This window comes from Bos mutus, chromosome 10 (assembly GCF_027580195.1).
Source record: "Bos mutus isolate GX-2022 chromosome 10, NWIPB_WYAK_1.1, whole genome shotgun sequence".
In the NCBI taxonomy this organism is placed as follows: domain Eukaryota; kingdom Metazoa; phylum Chordata; class Mammalia; order Artiodactyla; family Bovidae; genus Bos; species Bos mutus.
Window position 1 is genome coordinate 20,426,624 of NC_091626.1, and position 25,227 is coordinate 20,451,850.

Sequence of the window (25,227 nt, forward strand, 5' to 3'; positions counted from 1 at the left end):
GGGGAGCGCTCACAGTGTCTGGGCCACACTGGGTTTGTCCCAGCTCACGGCGTGTGTGCTTTCCGGGTCTACACTGCTCAGGCTTCAGGTTGCTCTGCAGGGGAACTGTCTAAAGTGGGCCTTGGGTTGTATGCACTTCCCAGGTCTAAGCTGCTCAGGTTCAGTTTCTCGGGTACTCCACAAAGGCACAGTCTCGGTTGGGCCTGCGCTTTGTGCCCTTCCCAGGTCTGAGCAGCTCAGGCGACCAGGTGCTTGGTGACCACAACACTCCAGTATTCTTGCCTAGAGAATTACATGGACAGAGGAGACTGGTGGGCTACAGTCCATGGGGTCACAGACAGTTGGACACGACTGAGCAATTACACTTTTACTTTCAAGTGTCACCTGTGTCCAGACACTAAATGTGAATGATGTGGTGATAGGAAAGGCAGCGGTGCCAGGAAGACAAAGATGAATTAGAGATCCATCCTATTCTTAGGAAGTCATCCTAAAGAACAGGGTGGGGGCTGTTACATGCCATGACAGCCATGAAGATAATCTGTATTTGGGACTTTCGTAAGATCATTTCCATCTGGAGGTCTCTTGAGTGCTTCCTGGGAGAGATGGCATTTGGGCAGAGCCCTTACAAGAATAATCAGGCTTTGGGAGGCTCTGTGGCTGAGGTCAGGGAATGAAGAAAGGTACAACCCTTGTCATCAGCTCAGGGGAAGCCCAGAGGGAGAATGAGGTTTTACTGCGAAAATTATGGGTAGATGGTTGGGCTTCTTCTCAAGGGTTGGGAGGGTAAAAAACACTCCCAAGGCATTAAGGCGAAGGAAATTATACCACAGGACATTATGGGAAGGATAGGTCAATAAAATTCTTTTTGACCTTTACCTCCTCCTTTCTGCAATTACTTCCCCGAGGAAACCAAGGGCCATATAACCTGAAGTGCGAAAGTAACACGGCTTAGTAAGTGGCAGAACCACTCTAGAATATAGACCCACTAATTTCATAGTAGGAACCATGCTGTCCGCTATATACCCAAGTTCGAGACTCCACGGCTCCTGTAGACTCCCGACTTGGGTGCGGGCTCCACCCAGAGGGCTCAACAGAGCCTGTACGAACGGGAAGCAGAGATAACAGACGCAACCATCTTGCAATCAAGAACCGAAGTGGGACAGCTTAGCCAATCAGCCCGCGGACAACTCTCTTTAGTTTCCAGTCAAAGGCGGGGCAAGGTTGGATACTGCCGGTGATTGGGCAAACGAGACCCTCTAAGCCTATCAGAGTACCATGTGGGCGTGACTCCAGAAGCTGCTCGGACACGGAGCCCGGGTTTTGCGTGTGGGAGGCTGCGCCGCTTGGGGGCGGGAGAGGCGGAGCTCGGTGCTGCAACATGCAGTTTCGGCTGCCTGCATTCCGGGCCAAGAAGGGGCCGGGCGCCGGGCCGAGGTCGGCCTGAGCTGACTGGCTGCCTTCGAGTCGAGTCAGCGTCACCGTCGAACCTAAGTGAGGGGGCACGGGGAAGGGCCCAGGAGGGCTCTGGGGCTCTGGAGGGGGCTCCGCTCGCCATGGGGGAGGTGGAGATCTCGGCCCGGGCCTACGTGAAGATGAGCCTGCACGCCGCCCGGTATCCGCACGCCGCTGTCAACGGGCTGTTGCTGGCGCCGGCGCCGGCGCCGCGGTCGGGAGAATGCCTGTGCCTCACCGACTGTGTGCCCCTGTTCCACAGCCACCTGGCCCTGTCTGTCATGCTGGAGGTCGCACTCAACCAGGTGCCGCCGCCGGACGCCCATCGACCACCGCGAAATCCCCTAACACCCCTAGCCCAAGTCCATCCCTGGTCTCTTGGCAGTAGTGCGCACCCACAGGGCGGGCGGCACGATTTAGTTACTGATGGCCCCTTTCCCATGGCAGGTGGATGTGTGGGGCGCGCAGGCCGGGCTGGTAGTGGCAGGGTACTACCATGCCAATGCAGCTTTGGACGACCAGAGGTGAGTGGGGTAGCCAGAGGCAGAAGGCTAAGGGTTATGGGGTGGGGGGTGTAAAGAGAACCTCTCTTGGTCGTTCCTTCCATCTTCCCTTCATTCAAGCCTTAGGCACTGTAAAGCAGGCACTAGGCTGCGTACGCAGTGAGGAAATAGAAACGTATTTTTCTGAAGGAGGTAGGTGGGGGTGGGTAGGACAATATCAGTCTGACACCTGCTGTAACTGAGATACCCCCGCCCCGTCCCGCCCCAACAAGTGCTGAAAACACAAAGAAAGCTCAACTGGAAACTTTTTTTTAAAAGGAAGTTTCTTTTTATGTATACAGTTCACCATTTAAGGACACGGGCTTGAACTACCTGGGGCCACAAACAGGCAAAAGTTTTTCACTAAGTACTGCAATACAACAGGACCCAATGGTTGAATTCCAATGTGGAATCCAGAATAGGGAAGGCCCACTGTAAAGTTATCTGCAGATTTTCAGCTGCCGAAGGCTCTTTGCCCCTAACCCCATCATTGTTCAAGGGTCAACTATATATAGAAAAAGCTATCTAGTTATAATCGAGTATTCGGATCAGACTATACTGTTTTGTAAGTTGATTTTCCCACCTTAATAAATATCTGACATCTTTCCATCTCTACACTAATAGCTACCTTACCCTAATAGCTATATAGTACGATATGGGTGTACCATAATTTATTTAATGCTTTACAGTAAACATTGAGGTTGTTTCCATTTTTTTTTGTTGTTATTACACACTGTCCTATTAACACAGTAAATTCTTTATAAGTAGAATTTCTGGGCCAGCATATGTATAGTATACAATATAAGTTTGGATGGTTATGCCAAATTACTCTCCAAAAAGACCATCTTAGATTTCCACTCTCACCAGCAGTGTCTGAGCACCTGTTTGCCACAGCACTCAAGCATCAGGCAGTCATGTGTGAAGCATCAAGTAGGCCTGGCGCCCCCAGGCCAGATACAGGGAAAGGCCATCGCTGCATCCACGTCTTTGAGACCTGGGAGGCCCAGCTCAGATGGATGCGGTCTGCCCACAGTATGCTCCTCACACCTCTGATCTTCCCTCCACACAGCCCTGGGCCCCTGGCCTTGAAAATCGCTGGGCGGATTGCTGAATTCTTCCCTGATGCAGTACTTATTATGGTGAGGCTTGGTTTTCGGAATGGGGAGTTGGAAAGAAAGTAGGAAGGGGGAACCCTTGAAACCCTTACCAGCCCTTCCTTGTCCACACAGTTGGATAATCAGAAACTGGTACCCCAGCCTCACGTGCCCCCAGTTATCGTCCTGGAGAACCACGGTCTCCGCTGGGTCCCCAAGGACAAGAACTTGTGAGTGCCCCTCTCCTTCCACCTCTTCTTGGAAGCCCACAGCTCCTGAGCCTCCTCTGTTGTTGGTTCTGTCCCAAGGGTCCTTCTCTAGACCCTAACCTGGCCCCACTCCTTGCTGAGTTTGACTGCCATGGGGGTTATTATTTCAGAGTGATGTGGAGGGACTGGGAAGAGTCACGGCAGATGGTGGGAGCATTACTAGAGGGCCGGGCCCACCAGCACCTTGTGGACTTTGACTGCCACCTTGACGACATCCGAGAGGATTGGACCAACCAGCAGCTCAACGCCCAAATCACTCAGTGGGTTGGTCCCGCAAATGGAAATACCTGAGCCAGGGCCAGAGGGGAGGCTCAGGATCCAATAAAGAGACTTGGGCTGTTGGGCAATGGTATGACTATATTTATTGTGCCTGGGAGGCAAGGTGAGGGAGAAACCAACAGGCAGAAGGTGGGGAAAGTCTGGAGTCCCCTGTAAAAGTCAGAAGGTCTCTGTTGGAGCCATCACAGAATGAGAGGAGGGTCTCAATAGATCATTCCCTTTGTTTCTCCCCTGGGCTTCTTGAGCTTCTCGAAGTTCTTCAGGATGATGTCATATAACACAGCCTATGGGGCCAGGGAGGAGTAGGAGTCAGCCACCAGCCCCCAGTGGCTCTGTACCCCATTTCTAGCCTTGTGGAGAGGTTGAACTTTGTAACCCTTCACCCCCAGCCTACAGGGTCAGGGAGTGGGTGTGGAAAGCTGCCTCGGCCCACCCCCGCCTCCTCACGTAAGCATTGCGGATCTCCATGACCATCAGCCGGATATCCCGGTACTCTGCCTCATCCAGCTCGTGTACCAGTTGCCGATAATCACCCTGTGGGAGACTTGGATCAGGCCTGACTTCAAGGGTGTCCCTCCTCCCTTGCACCCAGACTGAGGCCTCACCTACCACATGGGGCTGCTTGGCTGCTTTGGTTACAGCATCACCGCGCTCAGAGAAATACCTGTGGGAAGCAGAAGGGTATGGAGCAGGAGGAGGAGGGAGCAGAGGCCTCAGTCTCCACCAGAGGCAGAGCAGTGGGCAACGACTCACTTGGAAATTTGAGTGTGGAAGCCTTCCAGCTTGGTGTGAAGAGCAGTCATCAGCTCAAACACCTTCTCCTGGGGAAAGAAAGCAGGAGGGAATGTGGAAAGCAGCAAGGACTGGAGAGATAAGGATGGCAGAGGAGTGGGGCAGTGCTCTCACCTGGACAGCCACTCCAAAATTATTCCCATCCTCAATCCGAGGTATTTGCAGCTGCAGCCAGGTGGTGACCTGGGAGGAGGGAATGGCAATGAAGCCCCATCAGTCCCAAACCCAATTCCCAGTTTCCTATCCTGTTCCCTTGTTCACAGTGAATGGGAGTGTGTCAGGTCTGTCCTAAATGCCATGGCCTGGAATTCTGGCTTTACTTGTTGTGCCCTCTCTGCTAAGACCTGGCAGGTGCCATGCCCAACTGGTAGGGACAGGGTTTGACCTGAAGTGTGTGGATGGAAGTGGGAGGACTCACCAGGTTGAGCTTCTCAATGACATCCTTGATCTCAGGCTTTACCCGCTTCAGGAGGACCACAATCTTCTCATTGCAGCTCACTGGGCCACATGGAGGACCTAGGAGGTGGGCGCTGGGTCAGGCACATGACTGGGACTGTGCCAGGCAAGGAAAAGGCATCCTTAGGGAGGAGCTCCTGGGAAGTGAGACACAAGTCCCTTCCACCATAGCGATACCTTTGTCTTCATCTTCCCCTTTCTTCTTTTCATCCTTGTCTTCCTTCTGCAGGGAAAGGGAGGCTCTTTGGAGTCAGGCCTGAGGCTGATTTTTCCCCCGGTTGGGTCCCTCCTCCCAGGAATTCCCATCTTGCCTCCTGCTGTTTCCTCCGCTCCTCCTTCTCTTTCTCCTTGACTGGATCAGGCACTGGGATGTCCAATGGGGCCTTCAGATTGCTCAGGTTGGCTTCATTGAGATCTGGCTCCTGGTGCAGGGTGGGAGAAGGGCTGGAGGCAGGGGCGAGCTCTCACCTCCTCACTCTCACAGCCCCTGAAGCTCTCCCTTTGGCCTCTACTCCCTGCCCATCCCCAGTACCTTTAAAAATGCATCCAACTCAGAAATCTTCTTGGGAAAATAGCTCCCGAGCAGGTTCTCTGTCTGTGTGTAGGGTAACGGTAAGGGAGGATGGGGGTCAGAATCAAATTCCCTTCCTAGGCAGTAAAGGAAGGGCTGCCGCTGCCTAGCAAGGGAGGGCTGAGCAGCGGGCTTAGGGAGGGGTGGGGTGATGACCACGCAGGTCTTACCTTAGTACATAGGTCTTCACGGAACACATCCACCTGTGGAACACAAGCAGCCCTTCAGACATCTGGCTTCATGGCCAGTTTATTCGAGAACCCTTAGGGTTGCATGGGGTCTGACTTGGGTTGGGTGGGATTTGGGGAATAACATTCCTGGAAGGGAAGGGCGAAGGATTCAAGAGGGAACAGATCCCTCGGTGGGCAGTGGGAGGAGGGATGTAAGAGAGCTGCTGCGACTGGGGCAGGGTCGGAGTGCCCTGTGGAATGGGAGCGGGGCCTCCCATGGTGGCAGGACAGGGCCCGAACCCAGTCTGTGTGTGGGCCCGGGCTCCGGGCCAGCAGATTTCCCCTCCACGCCAGGGCTCCGCTTCACCTCACCCCGCTGAACCTCGGCCGCCTCGCCTCTCCTCCCGCAGGCAGACCTGGCGGGGCTCCCGGGGCTCAGGTGCTCTGGGTACGGGGCCCATGAGTGTTCGGATGACTGACCCCTACTCGAGGGGCTGGGGGGCGGGTCACGGACTCCTTCAACGTCTCGGAGGCACGCCTCCCTGATAGACCCTTCCTAGAACCCGCAGCGCTCACCTTGGCTTGGGCTTCGGGCAGGACCCTGAGCGTGGCCATGGCCGGGGTAGGGGCCTACGCCGCACGAGGAGCGAGGAGTGGGCACGGGGAAGGGAAAGTGAAAGCAGCGCTCGCTCCCCGCACGGCCTTCCTGGGTAGTGGGAGTGGAGGTACTAGAGGAGGCGGGGACAGACCAGAGAGGCGAGGAGCTGAGGAGTGCCGGGAGGCAGCCCTGCCGGGGCTCCCCCTAGAGTCGGAGAGGCGCCTTTCCGCCTCCGCGCATCCCCATAGCTGCGGGTCTTTCGATTCCCCGCCCACATCCCCGCCCACCTGCCCCACCCTCCCCGCCTTGCCCTTGACGCCCCGCCTCCCCGGCCACTGGGCCGGGGCCCGCCTCTGGACTCCCCGCCCCTCCCGCCCCCTGCTCCAGATGTCGGGCTCTCTTCCCAGCACCGCCTGGGACAGTGATTAGCCTTACCTGCCTCTCTTCTTTTCTGGGTAGTGAAGCAAGACTTGGCCTCCTTTCCTTTGCTCTGCCAGCGTGGACCCCTGGCTCCACGGGCATCGTCTGGCCCACGCAGTGACGTTCAGACTCTGGCATCATCCCATCAGAGGACCCGGTCAGCTCTCTTAAGACCCTTGTGGACTCCATTCCTCTGTAACCCACTCACCACGCAGCAGCAGGATTCCACCTTGCTCTTGCTTAAAACTTTCTCAACTTCCTGTTGACCTTAGAATCCAAAGGACTTTCCTGGTCCAAAAGGCCTATCTGGCACCTGTTCCCCTTCAACTTTGCTTTCCAGTTTTCTCCCTCTTTTCAGTTATAAATACCTGGACTTTCCAGTTGTTTCTCAAACCTGCCACCGTTGTTCATTCCTGCCTCAAGGTCTTTGCTCTTGCTAATCCCTTTGCCTGACACAACCTACCCTGCGTCAGGATGTCATTCTGTTCTCAGCTTAGATATCACTTCTTCAGAAAGAACTCTGCCTATAAAGTAACTCCCTCCGAGTCTATTAGAAAGTAGCCTGTTTTAGTACCTTCACGCACTATCTCTATGAAGTTGGTTTCTTTTTTGAGGATACTGTGGTTTAGAGCAGGGGTTGGCAAACTTTTTCTGTCAAAGACCATATAGTAAATATTTTAGGCTTTGTAGTACCTGTAGCAACTACTCAACTCTGCCATTGTAGCAGGAAACCAGCTATATACTTAAATGAATTAGTGTGGCTAGTTACCCTAAAATTTTATTTATGGACAGTGGCATTTCAATTTCATGTAATTTTCACCTGTTAAGAAATATTCTTTTTTTTCAACCATTAAAAAATGTAAAATCATTTCTTAGCTCTCAGGCCATATAAACACTGGCCATAGAACTGTTGCTTGCTGATCTCTGTTTTAGAGCACAAACAACGGATCCATACTGCCTGGGTTAATAATTCTAGCTCCAATATTTACTAGTTGTGAAAAACTTACTTAGCTCTGCACCTCCATTTTCACAAATGTACAGTGGGAACACTACTACCTCATGGTGTTGTGAGGGCTAAATATGTGAATTTATATAAAGAATTTATAGATACTTAGAATGGTGCCTGACACAGAGTAAGCACAATAGTATTATTATTTGTGAGTTTATCATCAGGCAGTAACCCACGGGCCCCCAAACAGCAAAAACTTTGTCTTTCTTATTCACGTGGCAAAGAACTATGCTTGGCTCAATGAACATCTTTTAAGAAAATGAGCACGTATAGACCCTCTTTGGAAAGACAGGGTAGAAAGGGTGACTGAGTAGGGTGCCCAGATAGAAAGGCCCCTGAGGATGGTGAGGAGGGATTCAGTGCTGGAGGCAGGAAAAACAGATCAACCAAGCTGGAGATGGAGCATCTGCTTAGCGGGAATGCTGCCTATCCCTGAGGACAGTTACCTGCCCTGGCAGTGCCAGTCTTTGACATCAGAGCCCCAGATAGCTTGACGTCTGCAGAGACCAGGAGACTGAAAGGACAATGGGAGGGATAGGGGTCAAGCATAAGGACATTTAAGGTCAGTGACAGCAAGGAATGACTGGGGAACCCTGGCGACTATTATACTCTCTTCTTACCCTACCCACCCTTTACAGGTCCTGCCAACCCAGTGATGAGCAGTCGGAGCTAGGTCTGACGTGCCTTTATTCCTTTCAGTTATGCTTGTGGATGGAGTGGGGGTGAGGGAAGAGCCCATGGCCGGGGCTCCCTGGAGACCAGGGCTGATGATACCAGCTGCCATAGGTGAGGTACCAGGCAAAGGTACCCACCGCGGCCCCCACCACCTTGTGAGTATACTGGTGGAAATAGATGACGGTGCAGAGCAGCAAGAAGTTCCAGAGGCCCAGCAGCAGCACGTTGAGCAGGAAGACAAGGCGCAGGGGTGCGCCGGCAGGCAGCCCATGGGCCAGATACTTGGCGAACACTGCTGCTTCCTCGGCCATGAGCAGGCAGCAGAAGGTGAGCAGGAAGGTGTGGGAGGAGACCGTGTATCCCCGCCACTGGTGGCCAGCCGCCAGGCAGCTGCGGCGATCCGGTAACTCGTGGAGCAGCAGGCCCTGGGGCAGAGGCTCGAAGCAGGAGCCGGTCAGGTCCTCGATGAGCAGGAAGGCCCGGCCGGCCCCCCGCCACACGGCTGCCCCCACCACCAGCCGGCTCAGGTGCCGGGCAGTCACTGCCACGCGCCGTGTAGCCAGGAAGACCACCAGCAGCACAAAGCCCCCCAGGAACGTGCAGGTCCAGCCCCACGCTGAATTCACAAACTTTCTGTGGGCAGAAAAGAGGAAAGGCTATTGAGGCCCCTCAGCCCCATTGCTCCCTGTGTGTTCCCAGCCTGGCTCTGTCTCCAGTCGCACATGTCACCCCTGTTGTTTTCTGTGCCCTCTGCCCCGCTTCTCCCACAGCCACTTGAACTTGGCCATCTCCTTGGAGGTCCATTCAGTCTTCTAGGGTCCATGTTTCTTCTTCAGCCCTGCTCCTGTACCCCCCCGGCTCTGTTCCCCTCCCCCCTCTGACTTTGTCCTCAACCTCCTAGTCTATTTTTAGTGTCTCACACTGGCAGGAGGACAGAAACCTGGAGGGAGCCGGGATCCCTGAGCCCAGGCAGCCAGCGCCCCCAGCCTTGAGTGGACTCACATGTTGAAGAAGTTGCCGTGGCTGGCGAAGATGGTCCGAGGGTTGACGTGGAACTGCAGAAGGGGCCCGAAGATGACCACTGCTGCCAACCAGGCATGGTAGAGGCGCCGTAAGCAGGGGCTGCCCAGGAGGCGGGCAGCCTGTTCGCTTCCAAAGTACAGCAAGGCAGAGGCCACCCAGAGCAGCACCCTGACCAGGCCGCCCAGCAGGGCCCGGATCCGGGCCCCAGCCCCCCGCCCTGCCCCCACCACCGGCCCCCGCTCCATGTTCCCTCCCCTCCCCGCTAACTGCTTGCTCTGCTGAGCAGCTGAGGAGGGGCTGATGGGGCCCCCCCTGGACAAGGACAGGCAGTGACAGGTGTGGCAGACACAGGGCAGAGCCCTGTTGGCAGCTGGCAGGCGGGGGAGAGGGGCGGGGGGCAGTGAGGGGCCAGGGCTGAGGGTTGCCACGTCAGCAGGGTTCTCACTTTGGGTGTGTTTCCTGACAACGGTCTTGTTCCTTCCCTGTTAGTCCTGTGTCCCTTGACTTTAGGTCCTATGTCTCTAGGTCAAACCATGTTCATGTTTTAGGGCCACTCCTGTGGTTCAGAGCTGTTTTTGTCCACAGCTTGCTTGGGTCTGTTTGTCCCTATTTGGTCAGCCAAAGTCACCCCCACCCCACACAGGTTGGACTCTCAGAGCCCCAAAGATCAAGTTCACTCCCACATGATAGGGGGTGGAGGAGACCCTAGGAGGAAAATCCCAGTCTGGAGTCCATCGAATCCTTGGGGTTGTGCTCCTCAATTACTTTGGGGCTTGGCTACACATAGAATGTGGCCTCCGAGCCTGACCACTGAGGCTGGAGCCATAGGGCGGTGAGCAACTTACCCAAGGGAAGTCCCTGTTATTCATTCAGTAACTGTTTTGAGATCCCTATTTGTCTTCTCATTTCTCAAAATGAGATTTCAGGGGCTACCTTTGTGGAGGCTCATGAAGTAGTGAAAGGAATGAACAAGAAAGTGTACCTGCATTCTGGCCCAACTCTGTGACTTTGAGAAAATAAACTAACCCTCCTTGGTCCTCAGTGCCATCATCTGCAAACTGAGCAAGATGGATTAACCAATTAGGATCCTTCCAGATTCCATTGCCCATACCTCGACATAGCACATGCTCAGGGACTCTATACCTGAAGACCTCCAGAAGCACTCACACATGTTTAAGCTGACACAGAATTTTTCATTGTAATTTTAAATAGTTGCAAAGGACAAAACATCTAGTATATTATATATACTTACTTTTCAAAAATAAAGCTATCTATATAACTCTTTCCCTGGTGGCTCAGACGGTAAAGAATCTGCCTACAACAAATAAGACCAGGGTTTGATCCTTGGGTTGGGACGATCCCCTAGAGAAGGAAATGGCTACCCACTCAGTGTTCTTGCCTAGAGAACCCCATGGACAGAGAAGCCTGGTGGGCTACAGTCCATGGGGTTGCAGAGAGTTGGACACGACCATGTGACTAACACTTTCACAACACTAGTGATTATATACCTCACCATTTTTCATTTTAAAAATGTGACAAGATCTTAACAGAAATTATATTTCCATTCTATTCTCCCTACAGAATTTATCCTAATATGTTTTTATGCCTGAAAATCTTTCATTGATCATACATAAGTCTCTGCCAAAAAAAGAGAGTAGATGATTTGAAACAATTTTTACACATTTCCTGTGACCGTTAAGTTGAATTTTTTTCTTCTGCATTGAATTTCCATATGCTGCTAAGTCGCGTCAGTCGTGTCCGACTCTGTGCGACCCCAGAGACGGCAGCCTTCCAGGCTCCCCAGTTCCTGGGATTCTCCAGGCAAGAACACTGGAGTGGGTTGCCATTTCCTTCTCCAATGCATGAAAGTAAGAAGTGAAAGTGAAGTCGCTCAGTCGTGTCCGACTCTTAGCGACCCCATGGACTTCAGCCTACCAGGCTCCTCCATCCATGGGATTTTCCAGGCAAGAGTACTGGAGTGGGGTGCCATTGCCTTCTCTGGAATTTCCATATAAATTAGTACAAATTTCAAAATTGTTAGTAGCACAAAATATATTATTTGTACAACAAACCTTTCACAGAGTTTGATAATACAATAAGATTGTATCGGAAATGCATCTCTTAATGAGAATAGATGGCCCTTGGGGCCTTGATTGAATGAGGATTTGAGGACACTAATCATTTTAGTTGGCATCTCCTTCTAGCATCCTGGAGGTAAAACAGTTCTGGGTGAGATGGGTGGCATCTCTGGGTGTTAGGGGGTAGAGATAGGTATCATTTGTTAACTAAGCTTTGCAACAGGGAGTCCCTCCTTGGAGAAGAGGCAGAGGCGGGAATGAAAGGAGCCAGTAGGGAAGATCCATGTGATGGTTTCATGCAGGCAGATCAATTGGAGGAAAATCACCTGGAGGCCAAGCATCTGGACAATTTATTCTTTTAAAAGTGTTTTGCTATTGAACAGGTACATCTCTTAACCCCTTGCTGTGTCTCTAAAACCCCTTGGAGGTGTGCATTCTGGTTCCAGAACTGCCTTAGAGATAATGGGGAAGGTCAGGCCAAGCTGCTCCCCTATTGTCCACACCATGGTCTCCCCTGAGGCATGGTGGCTGACCTCTGCCTGCCTCCATTTCCTCACCTGGAAAAAAGGGTGCTGTGAGAATGGGTGAGGTCCTGAGTGTGAAGTGCCCAGATGGGGCCTGCCGTCAGTGCTCAGCAGGTGATCTCTGGCTCTGGGCTACTTCTTTCCATAGACTGGACCAGCTCCAGGGCAGAGCTGATGTGGGTGTTCTGGGTTCTCATCTAAAACGTGTTTCCTTCCTATTATCTCAATTTCCATTTGCTGAGAAGTTTCTGAGGTCGGTGAGGGATGCCCTGTTGCAAAGCTCAGTTAACAAATGATTTTGGTATTCCCCTTCATCTTCGGGCATCAAAGCAGTGATTTCTCTAACAGAGGAATATATCTGAAAGCTTTGCTGAAACCATTTTCTTAAAGTGAGAGGATAAAAGATCTGCAATAGGATAAAGAGAGAGACAAGCGGATGCTGAGCCAGGTTCCCACAGAGTTTATTGAGGGAGCCAAAGCCAGTGATAGGACAAAGGAGTCCTACTTCAGCATCCCTCCTTGAAGCTGCTGGCCTCTGGCATGATGGAACATTCTGGGAGGGGGAGGACCTGCCCTGTGTGGGGCCACACAGAGCCTCTCACACCATAGCCTGCCCACCCCAAAGACCCAGATGCATGAGAGAGAAGACATAATTCCCGCCATGGGAGGGTGCTTATCCATCCCCCTCTCCCTGAGGGGCTAGAGCTCTAGCCATTAGGACCTCTGGAACAAAGGCCAGCACTCCTGGCCCTCTGACTGACCAGTCTAATCCTCAATGTGAAGGCCTGGGCAATGGGCCTTGCTGATGGCACAGTTCAGACCTGGCCCCAGGCATCTACTCTAGGAGCTAACACTTAACATCCAAACATGATTAAAAACACTCAGGACAGTTCTCCTGCTGATCAGATAATGGCAGTCCTGCCAGACCCCGGCCCGAGACAGAGGTCCAAGATGATTGGGTGTGAGCATGTGAGAGGACCACACTACCCCAAGGGGAGGATCTCCCAGGGGTCAGCTAGGGGCCCAAAGCCTGGGCTTCTGTTTCTCCCCAGCCAGTGCCAGTGAGTCCCCAAAGATTCCCCCATAGGGGAGAAAGGGAGGAGAAGGTGGAGAGCTGGTGAAGAGGCTCACCCATGACTGGGCCTGGAGGTCAGATCTACTGGGGTGAGGAAAAGGCTGTAGAGGGGTGGGACACTGGGGCAGGGGTGCTGGGGTGCTCCTCCGACTCTGGCATGTCATCCTGGAAGTACTCAGCCTGGCGGTACTGCCACAGACGCAGATTCCCGTCCCACTGCAGGGTAGAAGGTGGCAAGTAATCAGGGGACGCTGCCCTCACCTGGTCCCGGACACACACTGGCCACCCTCACTCTAGCATCCTCACCGAACTGCTGACAATCTTCTCCTCAAAGGGGTGCCAGCTGACGTCACGCACACAGGCCTTGTGGGTGGTCAGCTTCTTCACGATGTGGCCACTGAGGAGGTCGTACACTGTCCGGGGAAGGCCAGAGTGGAGAAGGGCAGCCAGAAGACCTTCCAGCCATCCCTCATCTCTCCCTGCCTCTCAGGCAACCTCCCACCTTCCCAGAGGAACAAAGCCCACATCTAGGGATGCTGTTAGTTTCTTTTCCCTACCTCAGGTTGAGAGTATGATCTAGCAGAGCTTGGGTATCTCTGGCCCTTAGCTAACTGTTACAGGGTCAACAGTTAAGAAAATGAAATGTGGCTTTAAAGCAGCAATTTTTTTGAAAGCTCACAAGATACGGGAGACACCACAAAGGTGAACACGGGCTTGTCTCCATAGACTTGTGAACCTGCTGCTCCTCTTCTGGACTCGGGTGCACCTTCCTCTCTCCCTGGATGGGCCTTCATCTCAGCACCTCCCTAGGTCTATCTTCAGCTCCATCCATCTGTGTCTGTGTTCCTTTTCATGCATTCCTCCTGCTTCAGTGGCTGTGCATCCTTTACGACTTGCTGCTTTTTGTGTCTTTCTTTCTGTCTCTGTTCCCTCCTACCTTTCATCTGTAATCTCTTCCCTGACTGATTAAAAAACAGAACCGTGTATATTTTTGGTGATCTAGTATATTTACTGACTAGAATTCTGTGTTCCTTTCTTAATTTAAAATGCTAATGAATAGAATGTTTTCTCTTTCTCTGTTTAAGCCGCCCCGCTTCAGGCTAAATGAAATTTCATTATAGTTCTCACTGGATTTCTTAAGGTGCTCACTGGTGGTTACAGGTAGAATGCCAGGGGAACATTCCTGCCCTTCCTGAGACTCCATGGTCTGACACAGTCCTTACCGACCACTTTGCCAGTGGAGCAGCCACTGTAGATGAACTGCTGGCCGGTGCTGTGAGTGGGGGAGAATCGGCAACGGATGAGGGTGTGCAGCACCCCGTGGCCCCGGTAGGTCATCAAGGAGCTGTCCCCTGGGAGCTTCAACTTCCGCCAGGCTGGGGAGGGATGCAGGGCAAACCCGGGGTTAGGGAGTCTGGATTCTCCTGTATCACCTGTCCTCAACAAACACTGATGCTCACAGACAGTCATCTTTCCAATCCCCAACTGGTGTCTCTTTTCCCACCAAACAGTCAGCTGATATACGCCAGTATGGCTCTGCTGATTGTCAAGATGCTGCAGTACTTTGGTATCCATTGGCTTGGAGTGAGTGATCCCCAGTTCCCACATTGGTAACCCCTGACTTTCCCTTAGTTCAGCAAACAAAGAGTTAATGCCTGGCAAGGGGGAGTCAGGAGAGGGGTCCCAGCTTCATCCACCATGCCCATGCTGGGCCTTACCACAGGTTAAATATTTTAACTACCACTCCTGACTCTTCACTCTCCAGGTCTCAGGTTCTACTGCTCTCACCTTTTTTGGGCACCTGCTGCCAGCGGTAGTCCCAGTTTTGCTGTGTGGCAGCCTGGCGAGAGGCTTCCATGCCTTCCCGGCTAGAAAAACGTCGGATATCCCAGAGCTTGATGGTCTGGTCTTTGGAGTTGGAGATGAGATATCGGGCATCACCCTGTGAATCCCAGGATGGATAAGGAGGATCAGAGCCCCCCTCTCTCAGTTGAGGGGTATGAACGCAGGCTGCTCTTTGCTCGCCTCTTTCTTCACCCAGGTGGGCCTCACCATTGGTCTCCTACCACGAGCCACACACCCTGGCTAGGTTTCCCCTTCTTTGTCCAGCACACTGGCTGGCTCCTGTTCTACCTTGGATCAGATTGTCTTCTACTCTTCTTGTACAGAAAGCCCTGCTCCTTGTGGAGTGGTGCCGATCTTGCAAACCGTGGCTAAAGGAGGAGCTTGGCGAGTTGCCACACCTGTTTGCTTTGATACCACAACTCAGTCGCCTGGCTGTGCAGTCCTGCCTTTGCACCCACCTTACTGTCAATGAAAGTGATGCCGTCCTGATGCCCAGCGAGCGCGCCCACAGGCTTGGGGTCATCTTCCCTCATGGTGCGTCGATCCCACACTTTGCAGATGGCATCGTCACCCCCGGAGAACAGGATTTGGGAGCTGACGTCAGCAAAGGCCACCGCGTTCACATCATCCTCATGGGACTCAATCTAGGGGAGAAAGAGGCCAGGATGTTTACAACCTCTTTCTAGGTCTTCCAACAAGCCAAGGACTGGGAGGCAGAGGCTTGAAATCTTGGCAGCAATACCTGAAGGGTCCGCCGGTTCTGTTCTCGATCAAAGACGTACAGGCAGCCATCATTGGCCCTGAAGGGGAGGGGATAAAGAGGGCTTTGGAGCCAGGACCGAGAGGACCCATGCTACGTGTGCTCTGGAGACACTGTGTCTCGAAGTCCCGCTAAGGGGCAAGCCCTTGTGTCTTCTTATACAGGAGGTGGGAGAAGAGTTAGCTGTGACCTCCCATCTCGTGCTGGAGAAATGGTGCTTGAGAAGTGAAGCCACTCGTAAATCTTGGCCCTGGACAAGCCCTGGTTGTTCTCCACAGCTGCCTGGATACGGGTATCTGCTGTAGTCTCTGTAATGGTAGAGCCCGTTTCTGGGAGAATTTCTATCTCATTAAGTTCTGGAGGCATCCCCACAAACACTCACCCTCCTAGCACTTCTCGTCCATCTGAGGAGACAGCGATGGAGAACACAGCGAAGCGACGTTCATCTGGCCTGAAAAGAGACGAGGAGGAGTTGCATTAAGTGAACTTCCCTTCAGCCCTGATTAATCCACACAGAATGTGACAGGGGCCGTGAGGCACACTGCTGAGGGGAAAAGAAATCCCGCCAGCACACATGCCAGAATGTGGGGCACCTCAGTGAGGAACCAAGAAGAATCCTGCAGCCATCTATTTGTTCCTGGTCCTCTGGCTGACAGGCTGGGTGGTTCTCTCCCAGAAGTCCACACAGAGAAACTTGCAAGCAGTGTACTTTCCCCTCTAAGCAGGAATTCCAGTTCAAGTGGTGTGCTCCTAGAGAGCCTTTCTTGAGTAGTTTCTGATGAGTCTGACCAGGAAGGGAAGCCAGTACCTTAGATCCAGGGCAGTGTGTGTGTCTCCCTCCCCGTAGATGTTGCAGATATGAACTAAGAGAAGCAAGAGAAACAAGAATCTTTCAGGGCTGAGTTAAGGAGGGTAGAGCCAGGAAGAGACAGAACAAATGGGAAGGAAGTTGGACCCAGGGAGTAATTTGTCCAGGAAAAGGCATGGAGTCATGGCACGGAGGAGATGGAGGTCTGGGGCACACTCACTGTAATCAGACCAGCTGGAGTAAAGGAAATGATTCCCATCAGGGGTGAAGGCCACATCCAAGACGCTCCAGCCGACATCCCGGGCTTTGATGCTCTTGAATTTACGAAAGCGGCCATACCGGCAGTCATATAGTCGGATTGTCTGGTCTGTGTGAGTGGCGATCAGGCAGAATTAGAAAACAGCCTCCTGGAATCCTCCCTAGATCAGACCTCTCTCACTCACCACTGATCTGTGGAATGTTCCCTTGATCATGGGACAAAACATGTGTTCTAGCTAAGCATCCTTAAGCCAGGGTCTGAGCTCCCTGGATGGGGCTTTCTAGCATCAGTCAGAGGAACATCTCTTATTCTAAGGCAGTTGGTAGGACTAGGGTATGGTACCTTGACAGGCAGACATGAAGATTTGACCATCTTTGCTGTAGATGCCACAGAAAGCCTTCTGAGAGTAGGTATCAGTGAAGCCCAGATCATTGGGCAAGAAGCTGGGGAAGCAGAAAGAAAGTGAGGGTAAGAGGAGCTCAGGATGGTTCCTGTCCCAGTTAGCAGCATCCTAACAGAGCTGGATGTGAATACAGGGGCATTATTCCCAGCTTTGGGTATAAGCCTTTGTCTTTGATTCATTCTATCATCCTCTCACTTGCTATACTTTTCCCCTTTGCTCATCCTCAAAGCCTCAACCCCACATAACCTAACTTTAATATCCCTGAGAATCCTTTAACACTCATCCTTTCAAAGTTTAAGAAAGTTTAGACTTATCTGGCCCTTGGAATCTCTCCACCAAGCCCCATACTCACTGAGACATCACTCGAGACCGTTCTCCAAGGGAGAAGCTTCCCTGGTGGCAGAGGCCCCGTTCTCTCTAAAGGAAGGGATTGGGGAATATTGCTAGCGGAAACAGAGGGCCACCTCAGCCACACCAAGCCCCCTCCTCCAAAAATATTGCTCTTGCTACAGGAACGAACCCAGCACATAGTAATATGTCCCACCAAATGACCACTCAGGCTGGTTGAGAGCTCTCCAGCCCCAGCACTTGAGGCTTCCTTGGAAAGTTTACTTCCCTTTTCTCTGGGATTGTGGCTTCTGGCTGCACTGATAGTCCTGCGGCTAGACTGGCTGGATGAGGAGAGGCCTACCTGGTGCAGCATTTGAGGAAAGCTGAGCTCCCGGGCTGCCCGCCTAAGCCCCAGCCGCCCCGTGGCCAATTCCACTTGTGTCTTGATCTCACTGCATTCCAGCTCTCGGGTGTCAGGGGTTGCATCCACTGTGAGCACCAAAGAGAAGTTTCATCCTAGGTCTTTTCCAGCCCCAGCAGACAGTTAGCAAGGCTGTGCTCAGCCTTCTCAATATGGCTGAATATACTGGGGCTGCAAAGACTCCCTCATTCCCTGAATTATCTCATCTTTTTCTTTCAATTTTTGCCGAAATTAATTTTTTAAAAACTTTTGTAGTGGAAATCCTTTGATATTAGGGTCTCTGTCTGCCTTTCCTCTTACCCGGTGGATTGTATCGATCTCCAAGACGACCATCCCAGGCACTGTCATGCTCTTCCTCGGAGTCCGAGAGGGCCTGGATGAGCTGCAAATTTGCTGCACCTCCTCCCTGCACCAACCTCACTTGGCCTCTGTGGAGAGAGCCCCACCCCCCATGATAAAGGGGAGGATCCCTTCCCCAGACCAACCAAATTCAGAGTCAATGGTTATGTAGTTCATAGACCACCTTGTCCTCAAACCCCTGTACTGTTCCCATATTGAGGTTTGAGGCTGACTAGACCATGGCTGTTATTTTGTCTCCTATAAGACACACCAGGAGGCTAATTTTCACTCTTACAAGAGGAGTAGAAAACCCCAGCATTGCATGGATGTTGACTGATCTACTAAGTTGACTTTCCAGAGAGTTAGAAATTCTGAGAGCATTTCCTTCTGAGTCTCTCTGCCCAAGGAGTCTAGCATAGGACATGGTTTTCTGAAGGGATTCTCAAGCCTGTCTTCTCCCTCAAGGAGCCATAGCTAAGAACCAAAGCCAGTTGCACCCCCTTTCCAGTCAATTGCTGGTAGTCACTTCCCTCAAAGCATTCTTTCTTCAGGAACAGGATTAGAGTTAGGTTAATTTAAACTTGTTTTTCAAGTAAATCCAAATGGCCTCATATTATGTGTCAATGACTTCACTTAAATTCAACACCCACATCCCCAACTCTTTTCTTCACCCCTCATAGCACTTCCTTCCCACCTCCCTCTTTTTTTCTTTTACTTGGAAAATAGGTTACATGTATGTAGTCATAGCTAGACTCCCTTGAATAGTCCCCTCAACACAAAAGCAAATCATCCTGTTGACCCTGCCTAGGCGGGTGCTGCCAGTGTCCAGCAGAGAAGGCTGTTCTGCTCAAACAGAACAGCTGTCCTGGGCTGATCCCATTCCCTGTTCTCTGTAACTTCCCCGACAGCAGCTGGTATCAAGGGACTGTGGTGGCGCCTGGTGGGGACACACCAAGGGGTAAGTTACCTGCGTAGGAGATAGGCCAGTACCTGGGCCAGATCCACATCTTCATCCTCCTCTTCCTCCTCCTCACTCCTACGCAGGCCAGCCCCTCTTCGGGGCAAGCCCTCGGAGGGGTCTCCAGACCCAGTTCCTGCGCTGCTACTATTCCGTGATCCCATCTTCTGGTCACAGCATCCTTAAGTCCTGTATGGGGACTCCTCCTGTCACCTCCTTGGGTTTGGTGAAAGCAAAGCCTGCTCTAGAAACACCAGAGTTTCCTGAGATCGATAGTAGCTATCTCTAGGAGGGCGACCCTTCCTAGGTATTGAGATCCCTTCTCCTCAGCCTGTAACAACTCCCAAGGCTTCGGGAACACAAACCTTTCCCAATCCTGTGAAGCAAAATAAGCAGAGTGAAACCTAGGGCTTGACCCTAGCTCACTAGTGAAAATCCTTTGAACAGGAATTTCTCAGTTTTCCACCTCAAACTCACCTATCAAAGTCCCTGGGGTGGGGGTGGATTCCCAGGTAACCTCTCTGGCGAACCAATCAAAACACCTCGCGGAAGGAAAGGCGCCTCATTAGCTTACCCATCTAGCCAATCAGAAGCTTTAGAACTCAGAGACCCCCTCGACGCCCCCCTTGCCGGCCAATTAGAGCACTCCCTTGCGAAAGCCGGTGGCAGCAACAACCAATGAGGTTAAAATTCGGCCTAACACCCCCCCCCCTTTGCCTCACGCCCACGTGGTGTTCCGGGGGTGTGTACGCTAAGCGGGGGCAGGCAGGGAGGAAGCCGAGAAGCACCTCCCACAGAGCTTGCGGTTACCGCCACGCGCGAGACCACCCACCAGCGAGAAGCAGTCGCAGGACCAGCAGCGGCGCGAGGCCTTGTTTACACGGACTGCCGCCGCAGCGTCGGCTAACCGCTTCTCCGTCACGCGCCGCCTTCGTCACGCATCTCCCCGCTCCGCGACCGGCGGATTACGGACGTCACGCGACAGCCCTGACGGCCCAGCCCTCTTGGCCAGCTTACTGGACAGCTGAGCGCGGTGATTGACAGACGGGCGGGAGAAAGTGCGCGAGGGGTTTGAGGGGAGGAGAAAGCGCGGGACCCAGTAGGGGCGACCGCTCCTCGTGGGAGGAGTATGTAGGGAACCGGCTGCTTCCTGAATATGAGACCACGGAACTAGACTAGATGGGCGAGGGGCGGGGCTTACAAAAGACGTTGGCGTGCTTCCGTGAGGTGTCTTAGCAAGGGATACAATTTGCTGTCGGTCCCTTGGGTTAGTTTGGCTTCACACTTTTCAGACGACCTCTAAGGACCTACTCTTTCCTTCTCTTTTCCCCTTTCTGCTCTAGCCTTTCTCTTTTCTTCGACTGCAGCTACTGCCGTCCCTGCCCTAAGAGGTGCCCGGCGCCTTTGGGACGTGTTCACGTCATAGGCCCTCACACCCTCCCTTCCGGACTTAGCTTCCGGAAGCCTTGTTCTTGTAGGGTTTGCCGTTTCTAGACCTCCTGTTAGCAGCTTTGGCAACTTTTAGGTGACCCCTGTCGGTCTTTGCTGACGTTCCCTAACACAGACGCGGGTCTCCTTTGGCCTTTACTTTTTGTCTGTTCCCCTCAGCCGCCCCCTGGGCCCTCTGGGATTTGCGGACTTTCCTTAGACCTTCTGTCCTTCGGGTGCCTCTCCAGGCCGGTCCTGGCGCGCGGCGCCTCCTACCCCGGTCCTCCGGGTTTATGAGTAACTCGGCTAAGTCCAAGGCCGCGACTTGTGTATTTTGGGATCCTTGCCCTTGCTGGGGTTGGGTATGTGTGTCTGTGGGGGGACTGTTGATTGTCCGTGCCGGGCGCGTAGATCTGGGGTCCGAGGTGCACCTCAGCAACCCCAGACAGCACTCTCTTAGAAGTGTTGTCATCTGTCCCCCTCCCAGTGCCGCCTCGGGGCAGGTAGGGGAGTGGGGACCCTTAGTTTCCCTGGGCTCATTCTCCCTGGGAGGGCGAAGGTGTGGTTAGTCCTTTGGGCGTTGCCTCCTGGTTTCTAGGTCTCTAGATCGGTGCTTATCACCTGATCACCAGGGCCGGCTTCTTGGGCCCACACTTGGTTTAATATTCTGCTATCACCCTTTGAAATGTTTTAAAAAAAATTTGAGTAAGTGCCCCACAATTTTCTCTTGCTCTGGGATCTACTAATTAAGTAGCCTGTTCTGCCAGTCAGCCATCTCCTATTGCCAGGTTACTTACTATCTGTCCTGTAGTGTTTATTGTCTCAGTAAATATTATATATATATTTATAAATAAATTATAAAATAATATAAGCGAAAGTGTTACTACCCTCTGTGACCCCATGGACTGTAGCCTGCCAGGCTCCTCAGTCCATGAAATGCCAATCCTTTCTTCACCGTCTTGAGTCACCATCAGAGAATCTTAGGATTCTGTGGTTTCTGGGTTGTCCAGCCTGGAAAATTTGGAATCCTTTTCCAAAATGACCTTTCCCTTCTCTTTGCCCTTTAAATTCAGTTATTCAAGTCCTGTGGTTTTCAGAGTCATCACCCAACATCAAATTTTCATTGTTTCACACCTCTCCCGGTTAGTTGATCTCTGGAAGTATTCTTCTTTAATAGCCTTTAGTTCTTAAGAACCTACAACTGGTTCATTAGTGTTTCAAATACAAACTTCCAAGCCTGCTTGGCTCTTTTTTTACTCTTAGAAGTGCTGCGATCTGTCCCCCTCTTGTCATTTTTTTTGTTACTTCTGCCAAGCAAATATGGCCATAAAGTCCTTACTTACTTCTCTTCTCTGCACCTTCCCTGAATTTCTTGTCTGGGGGAAACTTTGTCTCTACCAATCAGACTCCCTTTCTCATGACCCAATAGTGTCACTTCTAGGAAGCTAGTCCTAGTCTATACGCCAAGTTTAGCATAAATGTTTATGTTCAGGAGAGCAATTATGGATTGTAGTAAAACACTGGAAACAATATAGATCCAAGCACACTGCTACAGGATAGGATTGGTTCATATGGTAGACACAAAAATGCCAGGTAGCCATTAAAATGATGTAGTCTTCTATTATTATGTTGTGGGAAATTGTGCAAGTTACATTTTTAGGTTTCAAAAAGGTGGTAGTTCTTCTGGTGACATGTGGTGGATGCAAAAACAATATGTTTAAATTCTGCATTTAAAAAGTATAAAAATACCCAGGCTTATTATTAGACAAATAGTAGAGAAAGTCTTGCATGAACTAATATGACAAAGATACAGTATGAACAAATCATTATGGTTAACACAGTTCAACCACTTGAGGTCCACAGAAAACAAAAACTTCTGTTAAACTCATCTTCTTAACTCATTTAAAAATGACCTCTTTCCTCTTTTCCTCCTTAGCTTACAAATCTGTTTTAATTTACAAATGCAGTTTAAAGCCGAACAAAATCTATACTCAAATCTTTGAAAGATGGAACTTGTGTGTTATTGAATAAGACATTTTAAAGTCACAGTAAATGTTAAAAAGAAAAATCTGAGGTTTTATGGCCAAAATGAGTCTTGACATCAAATGCTGAAGAGTGTAAGATTTCTTCTCTTGATGCATCGATTGACTTTTGTATGTAAAAGATTTTTAAGCCTATGAACTCGATTATATCACTTGTGACAATAATTTAAAAATGCATATGAGCATTTATATGTTAGGATGTACTGTGTGTTTCATTGAAAGAAAATGCTGTTTCTTTAAAAAATAATTTTAATTAAGTCATTTTGATAAACTTTATTGGCCCTTCCTCTCATGAATTTGAAATTTGGCACGTTGCTTGGTGACAAATTGTAACGCAATTTGTCGGTTAGGCAATCTCCATTCTCCCCACCTACACTTAAAGCAACAGAGAGATTTTTTAGTTAGCACCCATTTTAGGACTGGTTCTAGTGATTGCTCTGTAAATGTCAGCTAGTTGACTTCCTGTCTGACCTGCTTTGGACATTTCCTGCTCATTAGCATGTCCACCAGGGGGCGGACTGGGCTTGAGAGGAGAGAAGGAAAGCAAATTTTTCTCTGGCTACCTTTGTCCTCCCTCTCCCCAGTCCCAGCCTGGTGAAGGCACAGAGCTCCTGGAACACATGTCCAGCTACAAAGGAACACGTGGGCAACACAAAGGAACCTTTTGTCTTTTGAAGTGATGGATGACGTGTGTTTATACATTCTCTTCTTATAGCACACTCAATGTAGAAGGAAAGGGGGAAGTATGCTGGTTTACCCAGGACTTAAAAGTGTGTTGACTATAAAGCAATTGAGTAATTACGGGATTTCTAATACTTTGGTGTCCTTGGGAACCAGAATTTTTTGTGTGGTGGGTAGGAGGTACAAATGTGATATGGAAGTTAAAAACCCTTTAGCTCTGAATTTGAATAGGAACTATCAGTTTGAACTCAAGAGGTGTTTTATTTTCCTATCCCTATCCACTGAAAAGATCTAGAAACAATCTAGTAGCAATAAACACTCCTACCACCTAAATTTTTTTTTTTTTCACCTAAATCTTAAAATACCATTTTCCATGAAGGAAACCAGAGCTCGGGGTAGGTCTAGGGTGCATGTGTGCGTGCTCAGTCCTGTCTGACTCTTTGCGACCTTATGAAATGTAGTCTGCCAGCCTCCTCTGTCCGTGGGCTTCTGCAGGCAAGAATACTGGAGTGGGTTGCCATGTCTTCCTCTAGGGAATCTTCCCAACCCAGGGATCAAACCTGTGTCTCTTATGTGTCCTGCACTGGCAGGTGGGTTCTTTACCTCTAGTGCCGGGTCTAGGGTAGGAGATATACAAGGAAAGCATGGAACTTACCATACCAGATAGAAAAGAAGCCAGTAAACATTATCAGGGTAAAGTCAAAAGGACTCAGGAGCCAAGCCTATGGCCAAAGATGGGATAATTTGAGCATTATAAGGATAACTTAATAAACGTTAAGTATGTTTAAATCCTTGGGTTCATAATGGGTGTGTGTGTGTGTGTAACTAATTGGTCACAAATAAAAAACCAACCTGGTCATCTGTTTGAAGGATGATATGAAACCAAATCATTATTTTTTTAAATAACTAAAACATTTATTTGTGCCAGGTTCTAGTTGCGGACCATGGGGTCTTTGGTTGTGGCCTGTGGGATCTAGTTCCTTGACCAGGAACTGGGACTGCTGCATTGGGAGCTCAGAGTCTTAACCACTCACTGGACCACCAGAAAAGTCCCCAAAACATTATATTGAAGATGGTAAATTAAGGAAAAGAATCAAGCAGTTATCTTGCTGTACCTGTATAAACTGTGCCTCAGGGTAATGAAAACAAAATAAAAGGAGTGTCCCTTTGTAAGGGAATTCCAAAGATTATGACAGAGTTTGAGGAGAGCTTTTCTGAAATCCCTAACAAATTAATGAATCTAGGCGATCAACATCTGGGCCTGGATTCAATGGTTAAATTGAAGAAAAGAGTAGAGGGGTAACCTGTAGATTAAAAGAGATATAAAAGGTATACAGTTGTTTTTTTTTTTTAATGGATAAGGTTAGGCTATAATGTCTAGGGTTCTGGATTTAGGTAATACAGGAAAAAAAAGCAAGGATGTGATTATCATGAACCATGGTGTCAATTTACACCAGGAAGGAGGGACTGTGAAGATGAGGAACGTGGTGGTGATGGTGGTGGCAAAGTTTTAGTGTTTGGCAAAGTTCTATTTTTCTGGGTAATGACTTCAAGGTTCGATTTAGTTTATTAAGCTATACTTTTATTTTGTACGGTTTTCTAAATCTGTGTTTTAGTTTAAAAAATAAAGTTTAATAAAATGTGTTAACTATATTTTATCATTTATCCGGAGCTGCAGGGCATGCAATTTTGTTCTAGTTGGCAAAATCTTTTTTTTTTTTTTAAATGGGGGCTTGTCCAGGCTTTTTATTTTTTAAAATTTAAAAAATTGAGGTATAGTTGTATTAGTTTCAGGTGTACAGCACAGTGATTCAGATACATATGTGTGTGTGTATATGTATTCTTTTTCAGATGTTTCTTTTATAGGTTATTACAAAATGTTTATAGTTCCCTGTGCTATACAGTAGGTCCTTATTTGTTATCTAT

The 25,227-nt window shown here is 50.4% G+C and overlaps 4 protein-coding genes across 11 annotated transcripts; 1 reads left to right on the plus strand and 3 right to left on the minus strand.

The window, feature by feature from the left end:
- The first annotated feature begins 1,368 nt into the window (after positions 1-1,368).
- On the plus strand, positions 1,369-3,704 carry EMC9 (ER membrane protein complex subunit 9). 2 transcript variants are annotated; one of them, XM_005904909.3, is made up of 5 exons: positions 1,369-1,757; positions 1,900-1,976; positions 3,064-3,133; positions 3,224-3,318; positions 3,468-3,704. In XM_005904909.3, the coding sequence occupies exons 1-5, from the start codon at positions 1,554-1,556 to the stop codon at positions 3,646-3,648; spliced, it is 627 nt and encodes a 208-aa protein (XP_005904971.1). In that variant the 5' UTR covers positions 1,369-1,553; the 3' UTR covers positions 3,649-3,704. The 2 variants fall into 2 exon arrangements, with proteins under 2 accessions (XP_005904971.1, XP_070233548.1); XM_070377447.1 differs by lacking the exons at positions 1,369-1,757; positions 1,900-1,976 and having other exon boundaries at positions 2,080-3,133.
- PSME1 (proteasome activator subunit 1) lies at positions 3,703-6,358 on the minus strand. The gene is made up of 11 exons (XM_005904906.3): positions 6,202-6,358; positions 5,626-5,658; positions 5,417-5,479; positions 5,196-5,306; positions 5,062-5,107; positions 4,847-4,944; positions 4,543-4,611; positions 4,390-4,457; positions 4,246-4,300; positions 4,084-4,170; positions 3,703-3,920 (listed from the first exon to the last, which is right to left on the minus strand). The coding sequence occupies exons 1-11, from the start codon at positions 6,238-6,240 to the stop codon at positions 3,840-3,842; spliced, it is 750 nt and encodes a 249-aa protein (XP_005904968.1). The 5' UTR covers positions 6,241-6,358; the 3' UTR covers positions 3,703-3,839.
- Positions 6,359-8,322: 1,964 nt separating this feature from the next.
- FITM1 (fat storage inducing transmembrane protein 1) lies at positions 8,323-11,109 on the minus strand. Its single transcript, XM_070377446.1, has 2 exons — positions 9,330-11,109; positions 8,323-8,960 (listed from the first exon to the last, which is right to left on the minus strand). The coding sequence occupies exons 1-2, from the start codon at positions 9,593-9,595 to the stop codon at positions 8,348-8,350; spliced, it is 879 nt and encodes a 292-aa protein (XP_070233547.1). The 5' UTR covers positions 9,596-11,109; the 3' UTR covers positions 8,323-8,347.
- Positions 11,110-12,396: 1,287 nt separating this feature from the next.
- DCAF11 (DDB1 and CUL4 associated factor 11) lies at positions 12,397-20,309 on the minus strand. 7 transcript variants are annotated; one of them, XM_070377443.1, is made up of 16 exons: positions 19,983-20,309; positions 19,628-19,692; positions 19,160-19,339; positions 18,154-18,281; positions 17,794-17,921; positions 17,455-17,519; positions 17,042-17,142; positions 16,661-16,807; positions 16,441-16,495; positions 16,015-16,083; positions 15,615-15,672; positions 15,331-15,516; positions 14,816-14,969; positions 14,251-14,403; positions 13,334-13,440; positions 12,397-13,243 (listed from the first exon to the last, which is right to left on the minus strand). In XM_070377443.1, the coding sequence occupies exons 3-16, from the start codon at positions 19,312-19,314 to the stop codon at positions 13,109-13,111; spliced, it is 1,641 nt and encodes a 546-aa protein (XP_070233544.1). In that variant the 5' UTR covers positions 19,315-19,339; positions 19,628-19,692; positions 19,983-20,309; the 3' UTR covers positions 12,397-13,108. The 7 variants fall into 7 exon arrangements, with proteins under 7 accessions (XP_070233544.1, XP_070233545.1, XP_070233541.1 ...); XM_070377444.1 differs by having other exon boundaries at positions 19,183-19,526; positions 19,983-20,308; XM_070377440.1 differs by having other exon boundaries at positions 19,160-19,526; positions 19,983-20,307.
- Positions 20,310-25,227: the final 4,918 nt, after the last annotated feature.